Here is a 25,302-nt window from a genome sequence, read left to right as displayed (position 1 = left end):
ATAAGGAGAAGGAGTACCTGGAGGGAGGTTAAGGTGTCTCCTCCCCCTCTCACCTAGACACTGCTGGATCCCACCCATGGCTAGTCCAGCTCCAAGCACAAATCCAGCAGAAACTGCATTCTGCAGGACCTGGGTCCTGAAGGCAGATGCCATCCCTCCAATGGAGATGTAGGTGCGCTCACATGCTGGAGACACAACACCAGACAGACTCCTCCAACCTTTGTTCCAGTCTGTTGATGGCCTCTGACAATTCTGCCTGATATTCTGCTGCCTCTCTTTGCATCACCAACATTTTTGCCCAGGCCAATTGCAGAGGCTTGTCAGCTGACTCAGGCTCTGCAGGGGCCTGGTCACCAGTAGTCTTCCAAGTGCCAGAGATCTCAGCTGTCACTGACTCCGCCTGCTGTGGAGACATGTCGGTGAGATGATTGCCAGCGAGTGACCCCGAGCTTAATCTAGTTTTAGGACCCACTGAGGTGTGTGTCTCCACGCTGGTGGAGGGTGCAGGTGAATGCAGTGACAGCTCTACTTCGAGTGGATCTTCAGCCTCTTCATCTGAAGTGGACTGTGGGCTGGGGCTGATGTGCTGACTAAGGTGGGCCTTGGCCTTGCTGGTACCAGAAACAGAGAGAAGGTAGAATTAGTGCTTGAGTAGGCAGGTTCCACATTATATTTAAATCACAGTCATTGCCAGCATGTGGCTGAGCAATAGAGGATGCTTCCTCACTGGCTTGTTGGAGGAGGCTGATCTAACCTTCAGCACAGGAATGATCTCTGTCATCTCCACACAACTCCGCTGCCTCTTCCTCAAAGAGGGAAAGGTGACACAGCTCCATGGTCTCCCCTCCAGTCTGGGATCTCTTCCTATATTGTTATATATATATATAATATATATAGGCTATATTGTCCTGTATAAGGACAGATGGATGGATTGAAATCACAATGGTTGGAAGAGGAATTCAGAAGCACGCATAGCTGCTGTGTGTGCTGAGCCCGACCCAGTTAAGATTGAAGATGCCATTTGGGCAAGGTCTGACATGAGATGGTGATGTTAAAGTGGCTGCCAGACATTCAGTGCTGATGTCTCACCTACTGATAGTGTGTGAAATCTCTGTGGACAGCAACCTTTTGGCTGCCTGATCCCCCTATGAGAGTGTGAGATTGGAATGAGTAGAAGGTTCACTTATCCTGGCGGAGTGGATGAGATCATCCATCCTTTCCCTGCAGTGCAGGGCGGTCCTTCATTGTTTATCATGGGCACTGGCCACCCTGGCGACCTCCTCCCAGGCCACTGAGGCCAGGTGGGTGGCCCTCCTGCTGCCATCCCTTAGAAAGAGGACCTCCCACCTTTCCTGGAGGAGTCTCTCCAGGGAGTCATCACTAAATCGTGGTGCAGATAGTTTTGTATGTTTGGTCAGCATGCTAACTGAAACATTCAGCCCATGCTTGGGCTGCAGTGAGTGAATGTGTGTTTGGGTGCCATTTAAATATGGTGTCAGGATCTTTGACCCCATGAGGTAATAGCAGGGCGGATGAATCACTGCCCATCCCACCACAAGATTCGACAAGCTCTTTGCTGATGCATAATTAATGAGCTGAAAAGCAGAAGATCGGGTGCGAAAACCCACCCTGCCAGCCAATGGGAATCAGACCGAATTTCCCTCTCGCCACTGTACTTATTCTCCAAAACAGAAAATTCCTCCCAATGTGTTTGCGTGATGCATAGTTGCATGCTGAGAGATGTGGGTGTTAGTCTTGGAGCAGTGTTTTGCATGTGACGGTGTGGTGAAGCTATATATGTTAAGTATGATTCATGGCTGACAGAGATTGTTGGTCATTGAGTAATGGCGATTCATTGCATTGAGCAGGCTAGTGGTAGAGGCATTTGATAGGGTATTGGATTTGAAAAGATGCATTTACTGATCTTAGCCACTCATGTGAGGCCATTGGATTTTTTTCGGCATTGCATTCAGGTCCTTGGGGCCGCATTCGTGGCATTGACTGTCACGGCTATCTGGTCCCACTGCCTTTGCAAAGTTTGCCCTGGCCCTCTGTGGTGTCTCTGTCTGCACCAAGGCCTCCAGTGCAGTGTTGGAAAATCTTGGAACTCTCAGTCTCCCTTGTGCCATTATTGAGTACTCCTCATGTCAGAATCACTTCTAGAATTACTTGCAGTACCTGCTTCATTAACAATACACCTCCCTTTTAAGAGGCGCAGTCTGGCTTTAAGTAGTGAAGACTAGCTTTAATTCATGCTGGCTTCTCACAATTTTGCACCACCTGTTCAGGCATGCAGGTACTCAAATGCAATCCAGTAAATTAGCAGGCTGCATGAGGTTTATACGTCTGAAGCATTTGAGGTGCAATTCTGTCCCCACAATTATTTTAAAATGTCCCTATGAGCTTTAACCTGGGTTGCTCATAAAAACGAACAAGAGACTAATCTTTAATTTCTGGAAATTCCTGGACAATCCTGGAGGTTAGGCAGCCCCATTCTGAGGATTAACAATTATCCCTTTAAATTGCATACTGGATTTGTGTATTTTTGGTCTACCATAATTGTTATTTCCTACCCAGCAATCAACAAAGCAACTGGATCGTAGAACACAGTCAGAAAATTCATCATTGAAGTGTACAATACTCTGGACACCTACGCTCTTTCTTTTCCTGATTCAATTTTCAACATCTCTACTAGATTTTCTTTCTCCCCTCATGGTTTTTAGCCTCTCAATATTACTAAAGCTTCTTCTCCCTGGTGTAATCTTAATAAATTCCTTCTGATAGTGTGTGAAATCTCACTTCCCTCTTCATGGTTTTTACAGCCTTGTTAAAGTTAGGTGCTAAAATTTGGGCACAATATTCTAACCAGTGACTTATATGTTCAAGCCCTGGGGGAAGTTCAGAGAACACAAACTTCAGAATCCTGGCATCAGAAGACTCATTTTTGAGGAAAAATTAATTAAACTGGGGCTTTCTAATTTTGAAACTGTGTGACTAAGAGGAGAAATCTGTGTAAGATCATAACCTTATAAAAGGTAAATCCAGAATGCTATTTCAAATTAAACAATATCAACAAAACAAGAAGGTTTCACTTCAAACTAGTAAAAGACAAATTTAAGACTGGTTGGATGCTTTTTTTCATAAAAAGAATGTTTAACATGTGGAATGAACTTTAAATTGGAGAGTGGAAGCAAAAGTCCTGCAATCGTTAAAGAAACAATTGGATGTTGTGATGAGGGTTCTTTCTCAACCAACAAACTGGGATGGATGAGCAAGAACAGGCTGAATAGCTTTCTGCATCCATATATATATATGTATTGTAGTTTTGTAATGCACTAGCATTTGTCTCATTGTATCCAACAGGAAAGACTGCCTTTCCGGTTTGGAATGGGAATAGCTTAAAGCAGAAACAAGTACTACAAAACACTGTGATTAAATTATTGCTCCATAGATATCATCACTGATTCTTCAAAAATATAAGTATATAAACGTTATGAATTTCTGGAAAATGTAATTATACTCTACAAAATTATCATGGTACTGCTCATTGACATTAATCTTATTAAAAGGAGAATTGCTTGAAGCAGTATAGCCTTAATGAATAGCAGACCATTTCTTATGGTGGAAAGCACACTGCAGAAGAATATACATCGAGGGAAACAAGCTCAGAAATATGGTCTTCGTGGTGGAGTGTCTGCTTTGAGAGCTCATCTGTATGGGTGAAAAGCAGTGCTTTCTAAGATGTGCTTTCAAAACCAGTACAGCATTCTGGTAACTGGCAGGAGACCTTAGTGTGTGCTTTGTTTGATGAAGGGTTTTTCAAAATCACTGCATTACTATTTCTTTTCTCTCTTTTTTGCTCTTCACCGATGCAATCTTTGCCTATGTCTGACATCTTCCTACATGATTCTAGTTCACAAAATTGTCTCTCCCATTCTTTGCTCATTTCTGGACCCTCACTTTGCCTTTATTTATTTCCTGCTTCTTGTTGTCTCTCTGTTTTATTCATTTCTTCTTCTTTTGTGATCTCGTGATTTTGATTCAATTTTATTTTTTCACGCAATGTGAAATGTTTCATGTTTCATGAAAGAGCTGATATTTTTGAGTGAGGAGAAGCCTGGGATAAATAAATAACAATGAAAAGAGAATAGGAACACGGGTCAGATCACAATCACATGTGGTGATGAGAGATACAGATAAGCATAAACAAATGGGCTCAGATTTAGATTTAACATTTTTCCAGAAAAAATTGGGTTTCTCAAATTCAAAAATGAATCATCCAGCTTATTTGAAGTAATAAAAAAAGCATTCTAATCTAGTCATCCTTTTCTGTAGTGGAACATATCCAATTAATGGAAAATAAATACCTCACAAGAACCTACATAGGGTTTAGTTTCTAATATTTAATTCTAGAACTTTGAGAATGTTGAAATATTCCATGGCCTGAAGATCTCAAACACTCTAAAATTGTGCTCCATAGCACCGCTGGTGGCCAATATGCTTCTGGCCATTTTGAACATGGCCTGAATAGTGTGAGGTATGTGGAAGCAGTAAGAGCTGGTTGTAAGGCTGGCATTATTGGCTTGTATGGAAGGATGACATGGAGCATCAGCATGTTAGGCCTGAGTCTTGACTTGTAGGATTGCTGATGGGTGAGTGATTTGGATGTGGTAGATTGAGCAGCAGGAGTGGTTTGTGGAGTGGTGGGTAGGAGAGTCATGTGAAGATGCATTCACTGACCTTGACCACCATTGTGACGTCATTGGCACTTGCGGCACTGCAACCAGGTCCTCAGGGTAACACTCCAAGATTTGACCTCCTTAGCCACTTGCTCCCGTTCCTTCCTGAAAATTTTCCTTAAGTGCCTCCTGGCCATTTCCATCACCTCCCCCATTGGACACATGGCATCCCTCCTCCTGTCGACCTGCTGAACTAAGGCCTCCTGAGCACAGGTTGAACACTACAATCATGGAAATGAGGAAGCAGCATGAAGGTTCCCTGCCTCAAAAGGACTGGGTGTGGACTGATCGTGACACACATGCCCAAAAATGGATGCAAACCAATTTTAGCCAAATACCTCCAAGTAGCATGAGGTGTCATGGTTTCTTTTTTTTGCAAAACACCAGAATGCTTTCTGGTTATGTCTACAGCCTCATCAGTGCAGAACTCAATGCAATTTTTCCATCGATTTCTGCTGAAGTTATGGAATGAGTCAACAACACCCTAATTATCACCTGCCTTTGCCGTTGTCTTGTGTTATTTGCAAAACAAAAAGTCTTCTTTTATTTCCTTATTCTAAACATTCCAAATATAGGTGAGTAAATGGGACATTTCAGACATGTTTGTGGAGTCATCAAGTTGTACAGCAAAGTCTTGTCATGCAGCCGATCAATGCACTGCAAACTATGTCCCCTGACATTAGATTAAACCATCGGTTGACTGTGTGATTTGTCATCAGTATTTTCCAGTTCCTTGGCCGTTTGATGTCCAAACATTTCCCTTGCAATTTCATTGCCACAAGACATTATCAACTCCTCAGCAACAGTATACGATTTTTTTGCTTTAGCAATTTTCTGCACCATTAAGTAGGATGAGGCTAAAAGCTTTTTATCAGTGGTAGTTGTGGATTTTGTTACTGCTTTAGTACCAACTAGTTCCCTAGCCTCATTTTCCTTTAACTCAATAACCGAATATTATTTGCCCTTATTAATTTTCTGCTTGTTAATTAAGGCCCAGGTTTTCGCTCCAGGGTTGGGTGCGCAGAGACAAGAGAATCCCCGGCTACGTGAGCGCAACCTTTAAAAATGGATGCCCAATCTTCCAATCTTTGGTCTGGGAAGTGGGCTAGGATAGGTGTTGGAGCAGGCGACCCCAGAAGTAAGGATCAGAGGTGGGCCTGGCGCAGGGCACAGATAAAATGTGGGCCTTCAGAAAGGCACATTTGAGAGGTAGGTCATCAATTGTGAAGTCCCTGTGCCTTGGAGGAGGCAGCATTGCCTTGTCAGGTGAGTGTCAAAGCTTAAATGTTGTCCAACTGTTAGCTGGCCCTGGAACATTTTCCCTATTGGAGAATTGTCATTGTTGCTGCCTAATCGAAGTGTACTCCACTGAACCACTGACAGCATGGTGTGGATTCTCAAAACACAGCCATGGAGATGGCATTGTCTTGCCGCCACTACATGGTACAGATATTATGCAGTCATGTAGTTAGCTGCTATGACTCAGAGGTGGATCAATAATGAACAGTGCCACGCTCATTATCCCATCCACTTGCCCTCTTGCCACCCATCCAGGCCCCTGTCACAGCATAACAGTGTGACTAAGAGGGAGGAAACTGGTAGGGATGTCAGTGTCACAGACCACAGCACGCTACCTTGGAGTCACAGCTGCAACATACATGGCACCAAGCACTTGCGCAGAGCTATTTTCTCTACCAAACCTTAACAGTAATCATTGATGATATGGTGAAAATGCTTAGTGCATGTAAGCACAGAAAAATGAATGAGAGCATTGTAATCCAAATGGCTCATAAGAACATAAGAAGTAGAAGCAGGAGTAGGCCACTCAGCCCTTCGAGTCCACTCTGTCGTTCAATGAGATCATGGCTGATCTTCTACCTCAACACCATTTTCCTGCACTATCTCATATCTGATATGTAGAAATCTATCGATCTTAGTCTTGAACACACTCAACAACTGAGCTTCCAAAGCCCTTTGGGGCAGAGAATTCCAAAAATTCACCACCCTCTTGAGTGAAGAAATTCCTCCTTGTCTCAGCTCTAAATGGCCTGCCCCCTATTCTGAGACTGTGTCCCCTGGTTCTAGACCCTCTAGCCAGGGGAAACATCCTTCCTGCATCTACTCCGTCGAGCTCTGTAAGAATTTTGTAAGCTTGAATGAGATCACCTCTCATTCTTCCAAACTCCAGCGAATAAATGCTCAGTCTATTTAATCTTTCTTCATTGGACAATCTCTCTGTCCCAGGAATTTGTTTGGTGAACTGTCGTTGCACCCCCTCTATGGCAAGTATATCTTTCCTTAGGCAAGGGGGCCAAAACTGCACACAATACTCCAGGTGCTGTCTCACCAAGGCTCTATATAACTGCAGGACGACATCTTTACTCCTATACTCAAATCCTTTTGCAATAAGAGCCAACATACCATTTGCCTTCTTAATTGCTTGCTGTACTGGCATGTTAGCATTCACTCACTCATGATCAAGGGCATCCAAATCCCTTTGAAATTCAACACTTTCCAGCCTCTCACTATTTAAGAAATACACTGCACTTGTGTTTTTCCCACCAAAATGGATAACCTCACATTTCTCCACATCATATTCCATCTGCCAAAATTTTTTCCAAATCTCCTTGAAGTATTTTCGCATCCTCCTCACAACTCACACTTCTGCCTAGTTTTGTGCCATCTACAAACTTTGGAATATTACATTTAATCCCCACATCCAAATCATTGATGTGGATTGTGAATAGCTGGGTCCCAAGCACCAATCCTGTCACAGACCTGCCAACCTAAAAATGACCCATTTATACATACTCTTTGTTTTATGTCCATTAACCAGTTCTCAATCCATGCCAGTATATCCCCCGAATCCCATATGCTCTAATTTTGTTTACTAACCTCTTCTGTGGGACCTTAAGAAAAGATTTCTGAAAATCTAATTTTACTGCATCTATAGTTCCCCCTTATCTATTCTACTAATTATATCCTCAAGAAACTTTAACAGGTTTGTTATACATGAGTTCCCTTTCATAAACCCATGTATTTTTTAATTCATTCATGGGACGTGGGCATTGCTGGCTAGGCCAGCATTTATTGCCCATCCCGAATTGCCCTTGTTCAGGGGCATTTATGAGTCAACCACATTGCTGTGGGTCTGGAGTCACATGTAGGCCAGACCAGGTAAGGACAGCAGACTTCCTTCCCTAAAGGACATTAGTGAACCAGATGGGTTTTTACAACAGTCGACAATGGTTATTATAATTATTAGACTTCTAATTCCAGATTTTTTTATTGAATTCAAATTCCACCATCTGCCATGGCAAGATTCAAACATGGGTCCCCAGAGCATTACCCTGGATCTCTGGATACTACTCTGCCCAATCCTACCATTATTCTCTAAGTGTCATGTTATCACATCCTTTATTATAGATTCTAGTATTTTCCCTACTACTGATGTCAGGCTAACAGGTCTGTAATGCTCTGTTTCTCTCTCCCTCCTTTTTTAAATAGTGGGGTTACATTTGCCACCTTGCAATCTGCAGGAACCATTCCAGAGCCTATCGACTTCAGAAAGATGACCACCAATGCATCTACTATCTCTACAGCTATGTCTTTCAACACTCTGGGATGTAGATCAACAGGTCCAGGGGATTTATCTATTTTAAGTCCCATTAATTTATCTAGCACTTTTAAAAATTAATATTAATATCAGGTAGTTCCTCATTTACACTGGTCCCTTGATTCTCCATTATTTTTGGGAGGCTTTTAGTGTTTTCCTCCATGAAGACGGACACAATGTATTTGTTTAGTTTCTCTGCCATTTCCTTATTCCCCATTATAAATTCTCTGGACTCCATTTGTAATGGACTCACATCGTTTTTTGTTAATCTTATCCATTTTACATACCTATAGAAGCTCTTACAGTCCTTTTTATGTTACTCACTCGTTTACTCTCATATTCTATTTTCTCTTTCTTAATCTTTTTCTTGGTCCTCCTCTGCAGAATTCTAAAATTCTCCCAATCATCAAGTTAACCATTTTTTTGGCAATACTATATGCCTCGTCCTTTGATCTATTACAATCCTTTATTTCTTTTGTTAGTCATGGTTGGAATGCACTCCTTGCTGGGTTTTTGTGCATTGAAGGAATGTATTTTTGTTGTAATTTATATATTAGTTCTTTAAATGTTACCCATTGCCCATCTACCATCATACCTTTTAACATAGTTTTTCAATTCACCATAGCTAATCTGCCCCTCATACCTTCATAGTTTCCTTTGCTTAGATTTAAGACCCTAGTTTCTGATTGAACGACATCACTTTCAGACTTCATGTAAAATTCTGTCATATTATGATCCCTCTTTCCTTTACAAGATTATTAATTAGCCTCTTTTCATTGCACAATTCTAGATCTAAAATAGCCCATTCCCTAGTTGGTTCCTCAATATACTGCTCTAGAAAACCATCTCGCATACATTCCAACAATTCAGCCTCCATAATTTTAGTACCAATTAGGTTTACCCAGTCCATGTGTAGGTTGAAATCCCCCATATGATTACTGTATTACCCTTGCCATACACACCTCTAATTTACTGATTTATACTGTCATTTACATTACCACTGCTGTTTGGTGGCCCATAAATAACTCCCACCAATATTTTCTGCTCTTTGCTGTTTCTTAGTTCCACCCAAATTGATGCAATTCTTGATCTTTAAAGCTAAGGTCATCTCTCATTACAGTACTAATACCCTCTTTAATCAACAGAGTTACCCCACCACATTTTCCCAGCTTCCTGTCCTTCCTGGATGCCATATGCCCTTGGATATACAAGTCCCAGGTTTGATTTCCTTGTAGCCACTTCTCTGTAATGGATATCAGGCCATACATATGAATTTCTAATAGAGCTGACAATTCATCTGTTTTATTGTGAATTCTGCAGGCATTCAGATACAGAGTCCTTAATTCAGTTTTTTTTTTACTGTTTTTGTAAACTCTGGCCCTAGCTTCTGGCATACTCTTAATTTTGCAATCATTGCCCCTTCCTGTTACACTCTGATCATCATTACCTTTATTGCTACCTTGATCTATTGTCTTGTCATTTCCTTTTATTTCACTCAATCTTCCTCAACATGACTCCTTCCCCCTTCTATTTAGTTTAAAACCCTCTCTACTTCCCTAGTTATATGATTCGCTAGAACACAGGCCCCAGCATGGTTCAGCTGAAGTCCGACCCAACGGTACAGCCCCCATTTGCTAGTGCCCCACGAACCGGAACCCACTTCTCCCACACCAGTTTTTGAGCCACACGTTCAGCGCTCTAATTTTATATACCTATGTCAATTTGCATGTGGCTCAGGTAATGATCCAGAGATAATTACCTTTGAGGTCCTGCTTTATAATTTAGGGCCTAGCTCCTCATTGTCCCTATTCAGAACTTTCCTAGTCGTACTTATGTTGTTGGTATCTACATGGACCATGACAACTGGATTTCACCACCAGCCCCCCACCCCCCCGCTCCCCCCACCCCACCCACTGTAATTTCCTCTCCAGCCCTGAGCAGATATCCTGAACTCTGGTAGCGGGCAGGCAACACAGCCTTCTGGATTCTTGCTCTCGGCACAGAACAGTGTCTAACCCCCTGACTATACTGTCTCCTGCAACCATTACATTCCTTTTAACCCTCCTCACTTGAATGGCTTGACCATTGTGCCATGGTCAGCCTGCTTGTTCACACTACAGCCCTCGCAGTTGTCCATACAAGTTGCAAGAACCTTGATCTTGTTGCTCAATTGCAAGGGCTGAGGCTCCTCCACTTCCAGCTTCTCAATCCTCCTTACTTGCCTGTCTCACAGTCACAACCTCCTGTCCTTGACCACTGACCAAATCAGATGACACTAACTTAATGGTGTGACTGCCTTCTGGAGCAAAGTATCCAGGTAACGATCCCCCTCTCTGATGTATAGCATAACACAGTGTCCAGCTCATTAACTCTGAGCTGAAGCTTCTCAAGCCACAGACGCTCACTATAGATGTGGTTGCCATGGATTGCAGTGGCATCCAGGAGCTCCCATATGCTGCAGCCGTGACACATCAACCATTCTGCCATCTTTATTGTGTTAACTAAATTTAGTTTTCTTAATTAATTTATAGTTCCCCTCTTCGCCAAACTCCCTCACTCACCAAACTCCCAGCTTCAAAATTCTATGCACTCAAACAGCACTCAGAGAGCCCTATGGTTATACTCCCTGAAAAGCAATGATGAGTCAGTTCTGCTGAAGCTCACAACCCAGTTTAAGCTAGCTAACTAATTAACTAGCTACAGCTGCTCTCAGAAAGCTTGTGTATTCCTGTTTAAGCATGGAAGAAAATTAACTTACCTCTTTACTCATACAGTATTTTTTGGTTAATTGCTGAATGTAAACAAGAACGATACTTCAGAGAAAGATTAACACTTAAGATCCCCTTACTCACCAAACTCTCAGCTTCGACATCAGGCTCACGACCATTTTCACCTTACATTTTTATTCATGGAATGTCATACAAAGGAGATGTGGGAGAATGGATGGTTCCAGCTGTCCCATGCTTTTCTGACTGGGACCCTCAAAATTTGGTGGAAGGGGCCCAGAAGAGGAAACAAGTCCTGTACCCTGCTGACTGCTTTAATACTCTTGCAGCAAACAAGAAAGCCTGGATTCAAATTGCGGCTGCAGTGAGTGCAGCATGATACCATCAGTACTCATGGATTCAGTGCAAGAAAAGGTTCAATGATCTGCTGCATTCTGGCAAGTTAAATAGCTTGGCTCATCAACACAGAGCTCCAAGGGAAGGCCCATTCCTGCATGTTGCAGCTAAGGTGTGAGACATAGTACGTACCTCTGCTTCAGCATTGAGGCTAGTATGTGTACACAGCTCATGTAATCTTTAGAATGATCGATCTAAACGGAGTTGGTGTATTTGGTGACCACTTTCATGTCTTCAGAGACGACGTGTTTGGCCAGTTCCCCGGCAGCATGAGGTAGGCGGCGCTTTGGATCTCTCTGGCCGAGATGGTGTTTGTTGTAATGAATGAGGTGTGAAGCTTCAGAGGCAATGCACTCAAAAATGTCAACAATGAAGGAATTCATAACACCCATGGCTTTGGACGAGATTCTGGTGAGACGGTGGACCTGGGTCAGCACCCTGTACATGTAAGTGGGATAGCTCTGCTTGTGAAATTTCTTCCGCTTCTTGGGCAGCTTCTTGGTGACTTTAGTCAGCAACTGCTTCGACGCCTTGTGGGACGAAACGCCCTTAGTCACAGCCGCCACCTCAGGCATTCCACTCAACTTGGACCAACTCACGCCAGCTTGTAGCTGTGCACAGAATACATATGAATGAGCACTGAAATGCACAGACACAGTGAAGAACAATATCCCTCCACGCACCATATATCAGATTAATGTAATGTTGTCATTGCAGGTGAAAAGGGCAAAGAACACAGAGATGGCCCAGACTGGGGGTGGGTCAGCCTGGCTGAGACACATCTGACCATGGAATAGATGGCTATGGAGATTGCCAGGATGCCTGAACAGCTGTCTGTTGGTGATAGTGAATCTCTGTTAGCAGGTGACAAAGATGGTGTTGAAATCATCTTGGCACATGGTGATAACAGTGGAGGTCATGATGTTAGTTCACTGAGCACAGTGTGACATTGGCATGAGAGGGAGTGCAAAAATGGGGTTGCGCAAGCATGGTTAAGGCTATGGCGTGCATTAGGGCATGCTTTTACAATGAAAAGGGGTCTACCTAAATAACTCCTCTTTTGTCTCACACAGGTCCCAGCTCTTCTCTCTCACCCTGCTAGGACGGATCAACCCTCGTGCATCAAGATGGGGAAGAGATGTCCGAGGATGCAGCATAACATCATACTAGCCCACACGCCGCCAACTCAGATACAGGCACATCAGGGGCATGTAGCGGGCATTTAGAATCAGCGGCACAGGGTGAAAGTCACCTCACCGGAGTGCAGAAAGAGATGTCAGGGTTCAGAGATATCTGTGCACAGTCCCCTTGAAGGAGGGAGGAAAGTCACAATGATGTTACAGTGGGCAGGAACGCAGAGCATCAGGAGTCACCTTTTGGGACACAGTATTTGGACGTCGGGTGGACTTCCCTGAAGCAGTGGGAGCTCCCGGACTGTGAATAGAGAAGCTGATTATGGTCATGAGCTCCACATTGTCAGAGGGGCTCAACCGTATGAGCTCTGACCATGAGAGATCGGCCAATCTCATGCAGAGGCACTCAAAGTGAATGCAAGAGCACCGTCTCAGCCAGGAAAGGGTGCAAGCCTCCCTCAATAGCCTAATCAGTCCGCTCAGTGTATGAGCGCTGACATCCATGGGATACATGAGGAGCTATGTACCCTTAACAGGAGGGTCACACTATTGGCACAGCAGTTGCAGGAATGGACGACTACTGTGCACTAGCAGCCAGCCCCATCAACCTGCCTGAAGGCCTACCTACGTCTGTGCAGGTCACTGAACAGGGTGAAGGGACTGAGAGCTCCCCAGCACCCTCATCTTCCCCCACCTCCCCAGCCCCTCCGCCAGAGCCTTTATCTGCTCTACATATGCCAGTGACCACAGCTGCCAATGCAGAGATGCAGAGGCTGCGGTTTGAAGGAGGTCCGCAATGGGTGCCTGCATGACAGGGCAGGCCCCCACCCTCCTCACTGCCATTTGGACAGAGAAATGAGCAGCCTGCCTCCACCTTCTCCGAGGCAACACAGGGGACACTTCATAGGAGTGTGCAAGAGCAAAGGATGCCGTCTCACCGAAAGCACTAATGGGTTCACTGTGGTTATACTTTTCACATTGTACATAATACATTTGAGCACTTCTTCAATATATTTATTTACACTTGTTGTACATAACTCAGTGCGTATTAGTACACAGGAGAGCTCAAAAAGCATGGTAACATTACGAAGGCGATTCTTACCAGTAATAATGAGGGTGGAATGCTGAGGCCCATCACTATGTGCTGTCAAGGGGATCAAAGTTGTCGGCTGATTTATGATATTTTGGAGGGCTTCTTCCTTCTCTGTTGTAAGATTCCAGAGTGCAAAAGGTCAAGCACTGAGATTATCCTTGTATCTTTCATTCTCCATCTAAGTTTGGCTTTAAGGGACGCTCAATGATCAGACTACATGGGCAGGATTTTCCCCTCGGCAATTTGGGGGCGAGGCCCGTTCGCCGAGGGGAAAATGACACAGGATGACGTCGGGAGGAATCCCCGATGTCATCCTGGTCCCTTTAAATTTTTAGGAAGGCGGGCGGACAGCGAAATTGAGGCCATTGACAGGCTCATTAAGATAATTAAAGACCTGTCTGTCCAAACTTAAGGCTGGCAGCAGGCCAGAAGCCCCAGTGGGCTTCTGATTATTCATGAAACTTCATCCACTGGCGGGATGAAGTTTCATGTCTGTTTTTTAAACATTTAATAAATTTTATGTGTTTATTATTAACATGTTCCATCTCATGTGACATTGTCACATGAGATGGGACATGTTAATAATTTCAATAGTTATCTATTTTTAGACTTTACTTACCTGTCACGAATCTTCCTGAGACAGGACTTTGCCTCAGGGAGCAGTGCGCTCTTTCGCGCGCATGTGCGAAAGAGCGCACTTTGACAGATGGGGATTCCCACCCCCACCCACACAGGAAGTGCATAGCGCTTCCTGTCGGGCAGGCTGCTGGGTGGGCCTTAATTGGCCCACCCACTCAAAATGGCAGCGGGCCCCGTTTCGGTGGCGGGGGTCGGCTGTCCGCCTGCTGCTGAGCTGGTGGGGCCCGCCCGCCATCCGAGGACAAAATTCTGCCCATGATTAGATGCTAGGCAATAGGCGCATCTCAAGCATGAGTGCTGGGTGGAAGACATTCTTCTACACTGCAGTATTACACATTGACCTAGGTGTAGGCTTCACAGCTCGAGAGGCCATGTATCGTGCAGGTAATATTGATTGTCTGCTGTACCCACTACTGTGGCTGCATTTGCATTCTAGGTGTCACAGGATGAGCTTTGTGCAGTAAGCAGAGGTATATGGCAGCCAGGAATGATGCATATGGCACCCACATCAGAAACTGGACCATTGACCGGAATGGATGATGTGCAAGTTCTTTTAGAGAGCTGTTGTTGCATAGTTATGGGCTCCTCATGTGTGAGGTGCCTCATTTGCGTGTATACTACAACATACTATCCCATCAGCATGTATAAAGTTTGAAGCCTGATATCGTGTCACTCTCATTTGGTGGTATGTACTGGGCATTTGGTGGTATGTACCCCTATTTGCAGTCATTGGTGTTCAAGTGAGGGGGCCAGGTTGTGAATGACTTCCTGCCAGTGTGTTTGCAATATGATGATGCCCATGGTTATGATGGTGAGGGTTTCAACCATATGAATGTGCTGAGTCAAACTTATTGATGTTTATTTTCTCCCTTGCGTAATTGTGAAGTCAATGTATAAGATACTTTAGTTGGAAGTATATCACCAGGTACTGGCTGATGGAAATTTTGAGTTCAGAGGACCTGCTGACCAATTAAAGGCAGGGAGGTGCCTCCTTTCTAGGTCCCCATTGCCAATCGGAGGCTTCTCCTTATAGTTTTCCCTCCTTGTGTTCACCCTCCAACCTGCCCTGTCCAACATGCCCTCCTCACACCCCTCACTGCAGCCTGCCAGCACGGCCACGGTAGGGTCCCAGACTTAACTGGAGGTCCATTCCATGATAATGTCCGTGGTGCAGTACTGGCAGTGGCTACTGCTCCTGGTGGCACTGCCGGTACTGCTGAGCTAGTAGCCTTCGACTGGCCGGCAGCCAATTAGGGGAGGCAATGGTGTTGTGGTATTGTCACTGGTCTAGTAATCCAGAGACCAAGGATAATGCTCTGGGGACCTGGGTTTGAATCCCACCACAGCAGATGGTAGAATTTGAATTCAATAAAAAAATGGCTGGAATTAAAAAAGTCTAATGATGACCATGAAATGATTGATGTAAATGCCCATCTCATTCACTCATGTCCTTTCGGGAAGGAAATCTGCTAAAGACAGTAGATTTCCTGGTCTGGTATACATGTGACTCCAGACCCACAGCAATGTGGCTGACTCTTAAATGCCCTCTGAGCAAGGGCAATTTGGGATGGGCCAAGTCAGTGAAGCCCACATCCCATGAATGAATTAAAAAAAAGCACTATGAAGCAGGACTTCTTCCTGGAATGGGACAGAAGTCTCGCCTCACAATTATTAAAGGCTCATCAGCTGTAAAATTAAAGCAGGGTGAGCTTGTGAACTCATCACTAATATTTACATTGGAGTATGAGGAGCTCATTCTTAATAATCAAGTCCAATGTTTTCTATTCACACCTTCACCTTCTCAGTTTTCTTCAGCACATACAGTTGAACTTGATGAAGAAAGTACCATTGCTCTATGAGTTTTGTTGCTTTGAAATCATGTTAAAATTGTATCTATATGTAGTATTTTTTGTGTGGTTTACAACAATTGGTAATTTATCTTGCTCCTGTTGAATAGCACTACTACACCTTACATCAAGAAGAATTTAGTAAGCCCTAAAATTACATTATGTTCCCTTTTATTGCCCAAAGTCTGCTCACCCTATCAACCCTTTCCTTAACAGGAATTGAACCAGGAGCTCAGTGCCCACTACAGGCTCATTTTGTCCGGACTTGGTTCAACTCAACTAAAATTGCAGGTGCTCATGCATCATTTCAGAAAGAGAATTTCTATTCTCTTTTGATACCAAACCCCAATATAGCACTGAAAACCAGCTAGGTAGGAAAGTAAGTTGTGAAGAGGACATAAGGAGGCTACAAAAGGATATAGATAGGTTAAGTAAGTGGCAAAGATCTGGCAAATGGAGTATAATGTAGGAAAACGTGAAGTTGTCCATTTTGGCAAGACAAATAAAAAAGAATCATATTATCTAAATTGTGAGAGATTGCAGAGCTGTGAGATGCAGAGGGATCTGGGTGTCCTAGTGCATGAATCACAAAAGGTTAGTACGCAGGTGCAGCAAGTAATTAACAAGGCTAATAGAATGTTATTGTTTATTGCGAGGGGAATTGAATACAAGAGTATGGAGATTATGTTTCAGTCATACAGGGCATCGGGGAGGCCACATCTGGAGTACTGTGTAGAGTATTGGTCTCCTTATTTAAGGAAAGATGTAAATGCTTTGGAAGCAGTTCAGAGAAGGCTTACTAGGTTAATATGTGGAATGGGTGTGTTGTCTTATGAGGAAAGGCTGGACAGGCTAGGCTTGTATCTACTGGAGTTTAGAAGAGTAAGAAGCAACTTGATTGAAACATATAACAGACCCTGAGGAGTCTTCACAGGGTGGATGTGGAAAGGATGTTTCCTCTGTGGGAGAATCTAGAAATAGGAGCCACTGTTTGAAAATAGGGGGTCACCCATTTAAGACAGAGATGAGGAAAATGTTTTTCTTTCTGAGTTCTTCCTCAAAAGGTGGTTGAGGCAGTGTCTTTGAATATTTTTAAGGCAGAGTTAGATAAATTCTTGATAAGCAAGCGGGTGATAGGTTATCAGGGGTAGATAGGAATGTGAAGTTGAGGTTAAAATTAGATCAGCCATGATCTTATTGAATGGTGGAGCAGGTTCGAAGGACCGAGTGGCATGCAACTTGAATTCTTGACACCAGTAATGATGGAGGTAGATGGCACATGAGAGAAATCAGAAAGAAACAGTAGCCCTGCGCTACTTTATGCACCCAACCTCATCTCCATAAATCCTTTACTGTCAAAGGCAGCCTCTCTTTCCTCCTCCCCAATCACTTCACAAATAGCCAACTGTATCAACTCAAAGGACATGAATGCCCAGACTAGGTCCATCAGAGAAGCACAGGGCCACAATTATAAAGCTCCAAGGCTGGGGTAAGAGGAAAACAACCTTCAGCTATTTTACTAACTCAGGCTGAAGACATTGAAGGAGACAATGGTGGGATTTTCTGGCCCCGCCAAAAGGCAATGGGCGTTTTGCTGGCTCGCCAAATTTTCTAAACCCCACCCCTCAAAACCCGTGACAGGTCCTGCCGCTGGGGTGTCTGGAAAATCCTGGCCAATTGCACTAGATCCAATTATTATGGCCTTGACCGTGGCCCAAGGAAAGTCGCTTCCTTTCCACACCACCTCACAGTTCTCAGGTCCTGAATAAATACAAGTTAGAGTAAGAAGCAGCATGATGAGAGCCCAGGACAATGGTTTGAGAATGTTAGAAATGGATAATTTTTAAATGCAACACTGATGAAGTGGCATTTTATCAAAGACATATGATCAAACAATTATTATGTAAAATTCTCATCCTTGTTTTCAAAATCTTCCAAGGCCTTGCCCCTCACTATCTCTTCAAACTCTCCCAGCCCCACAACCCTCCGAGATATCTGTGCTCCTCTAATTCTGGGCTCTTTAGCACCTCGATTTTAATCACTCCATCAATGGCGCTGCGCCTTCAGTTGCCTAGGCCTTAAGTTCTGGAATATCTTCACTATACCTCACCACTTCTCTTTCTTCCGTTAAGACACTCCTTAAAAATATCTCTTTATGTATCATGGTGTGATATTTCACTATATACTGTTCCTGTGAAGTACCTTGGAGCCTTTTATTATATTAAAAGCATTATATAAATATAAGTTGCTGTTACAGTAATAAAAGTCACTTTAGTGTTTGATTTCAAAAAAGGCTCTGAGCTGCTATTTGCTCCTGAGCTCCTGCACGTTATACTTTCAATAGCAAAGCTGTTTGTGGTTAATTCCCCTGGCAATTTAAATAAAATGCCCATATTAACGTACACTTAGGTTTAAGACCACAGGATTTTTAAAACTGTTTAATTTTCAGGTTTTAACATGTAGATTTTTAACTTATTACAAGAGCTTAAGTTATCCTGTAATTAAGAAGAATCTTTTAAAAGCACAATGCTACAGGCTTATAACAGAGAACAAACAAATTGAAGCAAATAATATGACAAGGGGAAATATCAGGTAGAAGATTAAGATAAGAAAATAAGGAATAAGAACTGATGCTCAACCCTGCAAACTCATTTCCTACAATCTATTTTATTATGTATTCAATAGCCCTGGGGAAATTCTGGCTAATTGTCAAATATTCTAAATCTAGAACATTTATCCATCCTCTCATCCTCACCATTTTTTGACCTGTCCATTATCCAGATATGTATTTTGCTGTCCATTCCAGAGTAAGGATCCATTGGCCCTGATTTTAACCCTCACCTTCCTCTCCATTCCCCCACCTCACAAACCACTACCAGCCACCACTGCCACCACCAATGCCCAAGGGGAATGGTGCGGTGGGAGAAATTAAAAATTGAAATTTCCAGCTCCAACCCACCGTCTTCCCAACTTTAAATTTTTATTTCCCCAAATCAGGTCGTGGATGAGGCTCCCACAAAAGGCAGCTGGAGGCCTAGTTAACATTGAAAAGTCGCATTACATCATTGGCACCGCAATGAAGAATTAACTGAACATCAAAGGTAGTCTTTTGCAATCAACAGAAGGACCAATGCAGGAGGCGGGTGAATGGCCATGTTAAATATCAAAGATCTATTCCATTTAGAATTAGTTGTGTTCAGGAGGAGCTGGAGTGCTAATACAGTGAAAACATTTTCAAAGAGATCAGAGGGTCAAACGTTACAATTGTGGTTTTTATCCATGTTATAATAGGCTGCCAGCAACTGAGAATATAAAGGAAAATCAGGTAGTGTGTATAATAGGCAACCAATCCACTACTGACAGTTTTCTACCAACACAAAAGTTGAAAGTTACCCCAATAAGTGAACACAAAGTAATGCCACATCCCCACTTAGAGTATTGTGTATAATTCTATTCACTATAGGACAGTGAAGACATACTGGTATCGGAAAAGATATAGCAAAGGACAGCTTAATTATTACTTTGGATTGAGCCCTTAGAGGGGAAAAGGGAAATCTTATTAAAACTTATATGGGTGTTGCATTTAATGAATATTAATAATTCTATGACATTGCCACAAACTCTAAAACAAGAAGGTGTAGACTTAAGCTAAGAAGGATGGTAAACTGGTTTAGTGAAAATGGATGAAATTTAATGCTCGGGTGGTCGGCCTGTCCTTTGGCCAGAGTAGCGGTGGCAACACAGCCACAGTCATTCCACATCCCGCCCGCCCGCCCCCCAGCCAATCTGATTTAGAGCCAATCAGGTTCTTGCCTGGTTGGAGTCAGGGTCCTTGCTGTCCTCAGCAGGAATTCCCAGCGTCGAGGGCTGTCAGCCAATCAAAGGTTGACAGTTTTCCAGTACCAGCAGCACCATTGGGAGCAGTGGTCACTGCTGGTCTACAGGAAGTTCAGGCAAATGATCAGCAATGGAGCCCCAGGAGTAAGATACGTGGGGCAGGTTCACTGGGATCAGAGAAGGAGACCAAGTGAGGTGGAGAGGGCAGTTAGTGTTTAGGGCAAAGGGGGGTCTTTGCCTGTGGGTGGCCCATGCCTCCAGCATATATCCCTGTTGGGCATGGACTGCCCAAGTAGAACGTCACCCTCCCCCAATCCACCCCAACCAGGCTGCAGGTTGCCAGCATGTTGTGGCCCTGGCTGCCATTTGTTAAGTACCAAGGTGTGATGAGACCCTTAAGTGGCCACTTAAGGGCCTCAGTTGGCTTCTGGGCAGCAAGGCTGTCCTTGGGCCTCCCTACCCTGGACTTAATCGGAATAAATCGAGAAGGTGACAGGGTCTCCACACCGCACTTCCCTGCCCAATTATATAGGCCACCTCAGGGGGGAGAGTAAAATTCTGCCCAATATGCTTGATGAATGCACCAGAAGCAGATGGTGCTGACACATCAAAAGAGAACCAGGTAAGATGTTTGGCAAAAAAGGCAGGTATGACGAATGAAAGAGAGAAAAGTGTATGCCTTTTTTCATATTTTTGGACTGACAAGGCTATCAAAATGAGCATTCCTGTGTTCTTACTTTATCGATTTCAAGTTAAACATTTTCAAACCATATTTAACAATAACATAATAATGCTCAAATATCTGACTTTGACCCTGATTTTCAAAATCGTTAGCGATGTTTCGGGATTATTATGTGTATATTTTAGAAGATGGTATATTTGAGTTCAAATCTGCATGAGGCAATTTCTGGCTGTTGGCCAATTTTTTTTATAAACACTGTATAGAACAAAGAATAGTAGGTGAGGAAGGATGATAAGAAGATAGATCAAACAGGAAGAAACGGCAAAAAAGCTGATAGGCAGTAATATTTTTGAAAACAATTATAGGTTAGGGTCCCATTTAGAAGGCACATCATTTTTATTATATTTATAGAATATACGCACCACTCTTTATGTATATATATATATATATGTGTATAAGTAGCTTTATAGATTATTCATGTGTCACTGAATATCCAAGGAAAAATAATGCTTTTGAGATTGGCCCATACTTTTAAATCATGGCTTTATCAGAATTTTGTGAAGAAGACAAAGTGATTACTAAATTATAACTCTTCTTTCATAATTGAAGGCAGAAATGGTTGCATACAAGATCTTAGCATTTGGAATGTTGTTGCACTTCAATAATCTAACCAGTTTTGACAGAAAGGAAATTGTTAGATTAATGAGATTGCTGAATTCTTTTTTGTATGTGTGAATTTTAAACTTAGCAAAATAAGGAATTTTAGTGCTGAGGAATCAATCCTTTCCTTTTTTTGCATGAATACCATTTAGAGTCTAGTTGTATTGTTCAGTTTAAAGCTGATGTGGACTCAGTAACCAGTAGGTTAGAATACTCTACCATGTACACTGCCCTTACAGGGTATCTTACCCTTAACTTGCCAGTATACCATTATTATATTAATATTGTCACACATCAACCTGTCTATCTGGGTGATATGACGTATCTCTGATCAATTAGAGACAGCTTTCTGTTGTGGGTTTGCCCCAGAATTGATGCAGCAGCCTTGATGAATGATTTTTTTTATGTTGTACCTACTTATGTTCTTAAACATTAGCATGGATCAAGTACATTTCACTGTTGTAGGATATTGTGTGTGCCTGCATGCCATTGTAATGTAAAGGTATTCAGCAGAGCAAGGGTTAATGTGGTACTGGAGAATAGCACCGCCCACAGTATGATGTAGAGAGTCACATGGTAATAGGCTGACGAAACACTCTCGAAGCAAGCTATCTTGGCAGCAGCGCTATTTATGACATCAAGTGGGATCTGTACATAATTAAAGATTAGCAATAAATGGTTCATGATTGAATGTACAAGTCTCCAGATTTCATTACTGAGACATCAGATTAAACCATAGCACAACATGGTGCACAGCGATGGTATCATAATGAACATGATGATCAGCAGTGGTATATAACATGGTGATCAGTGGTAATATGAAAGGTGGCATTTTAAACAATGAACCCAGAAAATAATCCCAAGGTAAGAAAAACTAAAACTGGACTAGAGAGATGTGCACCTAAGAAGAAAAATTGAAGAAACAGTTGCAAGACGCCTGAGTGACGTGCGCAAAACTACAAAAAATTTCAAGACCCTGTGTGATGCAGTGTCAACAATACTGGTCAGCTCACAAGACGGTGAGCAAAGTTACAAAAATGAAGCTGTACTTACATTATAGAATAGGTGGCAATCCCACAGCTCAGCATATCCATAGGGCAGCAGGAGGAAAGCAGCCATGGCAGCTGGCACCATATAACATGAGGTGGCTGAGCTGAAGTAAAAAAAGAGATAAGTTCCTGCAGAGTTTAAGAAAAAGGAAAAAAGAAGAAACCAAAGCAGTTTTGAAGGTTTTTTCAGAAAAGGAAATGTCCCATGATCATGAGGGAACCCTTTTCAGTTGGGAAAACTAAAGTCTATCAGTAAAGAAAAAAAAGAATTGCTGCCATTCTCAAGATTTAAAAAAAAATTATACTGACAGTTAAAAAAGGAAAAAAAATAGGAGAAAAAGCCTGCACAGTTTAGAAAAGGAATCTGTTTCCAGTTGGGTCCCCAGTTTTAAAAGTTTAGAAAGCTTAAAAAAAAATGAAGTGGCTGATCACTGGGGAACCCACAAAACTTGTAAAAGCATGGGGAAATCACAGAGAGAGAAGCCCACAGGCTGCAGATGGCCTGAGTTAAAAAAAACAGTTCCTGCACAGATAGCCTTAAAGGGGCAATGACATTTAAAGCAGTAACTACAAGAAAAAAAAGCCACATACAGAGGCATTGAAAGAAAAAGCCATAGGTCTTTCCAAGCTGCGAGAGGATAACAAAGCCATGAGTAACACAATTACAAAACTGAAACAAGTTAACACTTCATTGGAAACAGACCTGGCCAACAGTGAAAATAAAATGAAGGACAAGGACAAAGTTCTGTTGTAGACAGCAAGAGAAAAGACAGAAATAAGACCGGAAAATGCAAATCCGACACTAAAGTGCAAGGAACTAGGAGAAGACAAAATTGAGCTGAATGAAAAGATTCATAAGCTTGCAAAAAGATTTGGGCCTGAATTTTATGTTCTAAGGTCGGGCACACGCGAAATGACGTAGGGTGTGCGTCCTGCCATCATCCTGCACATGTGCAATATTGAGGTCGGCGGGCGCATCAGGAGTCAGAGCTGCGCCCCTTGACAATTAAGGGGCCAATTAAGGCCATTAAAAAGCCTACTGATCGAGATTTTACATTGCCCGTGCGATTTTGTGCTCATTGCACATGCAAAATGGGCAGGCGGGCAGCACATTTTTTATCAAATTGTCATCCAAAGGAGAGATAAAAAGCCGCCAGAGCACAAGCACTTTCGTTTTATTTGTGATATTGCTGCTGTCATATTCCTGAGTTTTGCCCTGGCTTTCTATGCTGGTTCACCTATAAATCTGTGCCAAAGTTCTAACAAAATAGATCAGTCTGTACAAACCATGGGAACATTGATGTTTACAAAAGATATTGGCCTTGAAATCCCATGGCCATTTGGCATATTGCCACAGTAATTATATGGGAGGAGGGGGTGTTGAGCTGAGGGTAGGAGCTCACTGAACGTCAGGCTCCCTATAATCCAGGTCTTCATTATGACGCAGCATACAGACACTGCAGGTTTGTCATCAGAAGTGTCCCAACTGACTCAGCAGTAGATGTGGAATATGATCAGATCTCTGCATAATTAAAAACAGTTTTTTCGAAAAGGATACCCCTGCAAAAGAGAACAACCATGTTGCGTTTGCAGCCCCAGCATCCCTTCACTCACTTTGCACCCCCACCACAGCCAGTAGCCCTAGTTGTGCCACCTCAGCCATGTAGTCCAAAGCTGCTGCAATAGCAGGTAGACCAGATGCACTCTTGATGGCATGGATGTCAACCATGTTGGAGCATTCTGCTTTCTGGAGTTCAGTAGGTTGTGGGTTCAAATCCCACTCCAGAGAGTTGAGTACGTGGGCTTACAGGCCAGCGCACTCCTGAGAGAGTGATGCACTGTCTGTGGTGCCAGTGTTCAGATAAGATGTTAACCTGAGACAATGTTTACCCTCTCAGATGGATGTAAAAGATCCAACACTGCTATCTATGGGAGCTTGATGTGTGCAGATTGGCTGGCTGGCACATTCTCCACATTATAGCAGTAACCACAATTCAGAAAGCAGTGTGGCACTTTGGGATGTCCTGAAGTCATGAAAGGTGCTGGAGAAATGTGTATTCATTATTTTTCTTTCTTCGCTGATGTAAGTAGATGAAGGGAACCCTCTCCCCAACTCTTATCCCCCCTCCCCCCATCCACAGCTTCCTCACTGCTGCCACAAAGTTTAGTTCAATCAGTGGCAGATGCTGAGCATGACCTGCAGATTTTCAAGGCATATTTCAGAGCTACTATACACAAATACATTGAGTCAATGAAGGTTTTGGTCAGGGATCAGTTCATAGCCGAAAAGCCGCAGTGTTACACTAAATTCGTTTCCATGTTGTAGATCTATCTGTTTTTCCACTGGAAGTTTAATTGAAGTTACCAAAGTCATGGGGGATACCATTTGACCTGGTGCCTGACTCATTCCTGCCCTTGCCTGCACAGTCAGGCCAACCAGAAGATACGTTTCATGTTAAGCAGGCCTTAACTGGCCACCCAGCATGAATTCACTTTGAGAATGCGATGTTTCCCGGGAGCAGGTTCTACATCCACTTCCTGGCCCGCCAACTTCGCACACACGTCAACCATGAAATTGAGGCCTTGAAAATAAAACAGCAACAAGTGTTTGGCTGAGATTGTGAAACAAGTGGAAATGATGGTTCCATTTGTGAAACGTTCACATCCAGCAAGAACATGGCGGACACCATGGATAAAGAAAATTTGAGTCGACTCTAGGAATGAACGGAGTGCACATTCCCTGTAGAAGGAATGGGACAAACCCACAATGTCCGGAAAAAGCAGATGGGTTGTTAATAAAGAGAAACACAACTCGGAGTGCAAAAAATGAATCAAATGGAGACAACCAAATACCAGAAATGGAGAGTATTACTACCATTCCTCAA

At 43.0% G+C, this 25,302-nt stretch overlaps 1 protein-coding gene across 1 annotated transcript; it reads right to left on the bottom strand.

The window, feature by feature from the left end:
* Window positions 1-11,258: 11,258 nt before the first annotated feature.
* On the bottom strand, window positions 11,259-13,942 carry LOC144691937 (histone H2B type 1-L-like). Its single transcript, XM_078560504.1, has 2 exons — window positions 13,713-13,942; window positions 11,259-12,088 (listed from the first exon to the last, which is right to left on the bottom strand). The coding sequence occupies exons 1-2, from the start codon at window positions 13,743-13,745 to the stop codon at window positions 11,672-11,674; spliced, it is 450 nt and encodes a 149-aa protein (XP_078416630.1). The 5' UTR covers window positions 13,746-13,942; the 3' UTR covers window positions 11,259-11,671.
* Between the last annotated feature and the right edge of the window lie 11,360 nt (window positions 13,943-25,302).

This window comes from Cetorhinus maximus, chromosome 16 (genome assembly GCF_964194155.1).
Source record: "Cetorhinus maximus chromosome 16, sCetMax3.hap1.1, whole genome shotgun sequence".
NCBI classification, from domain to species: domain Eukaryota; kingdom Metazoa; phylum Chordata; class Chondrichthyes; order Lamniformes; family Cetorhinidae; genus Cetorhinus; species Cetorhinus maximus.
The sequence above is the reverse complement of the archived record's forward strand: the minus strand, read 5'-3'. Positions and strand labels throughout refer to the sequence as shown.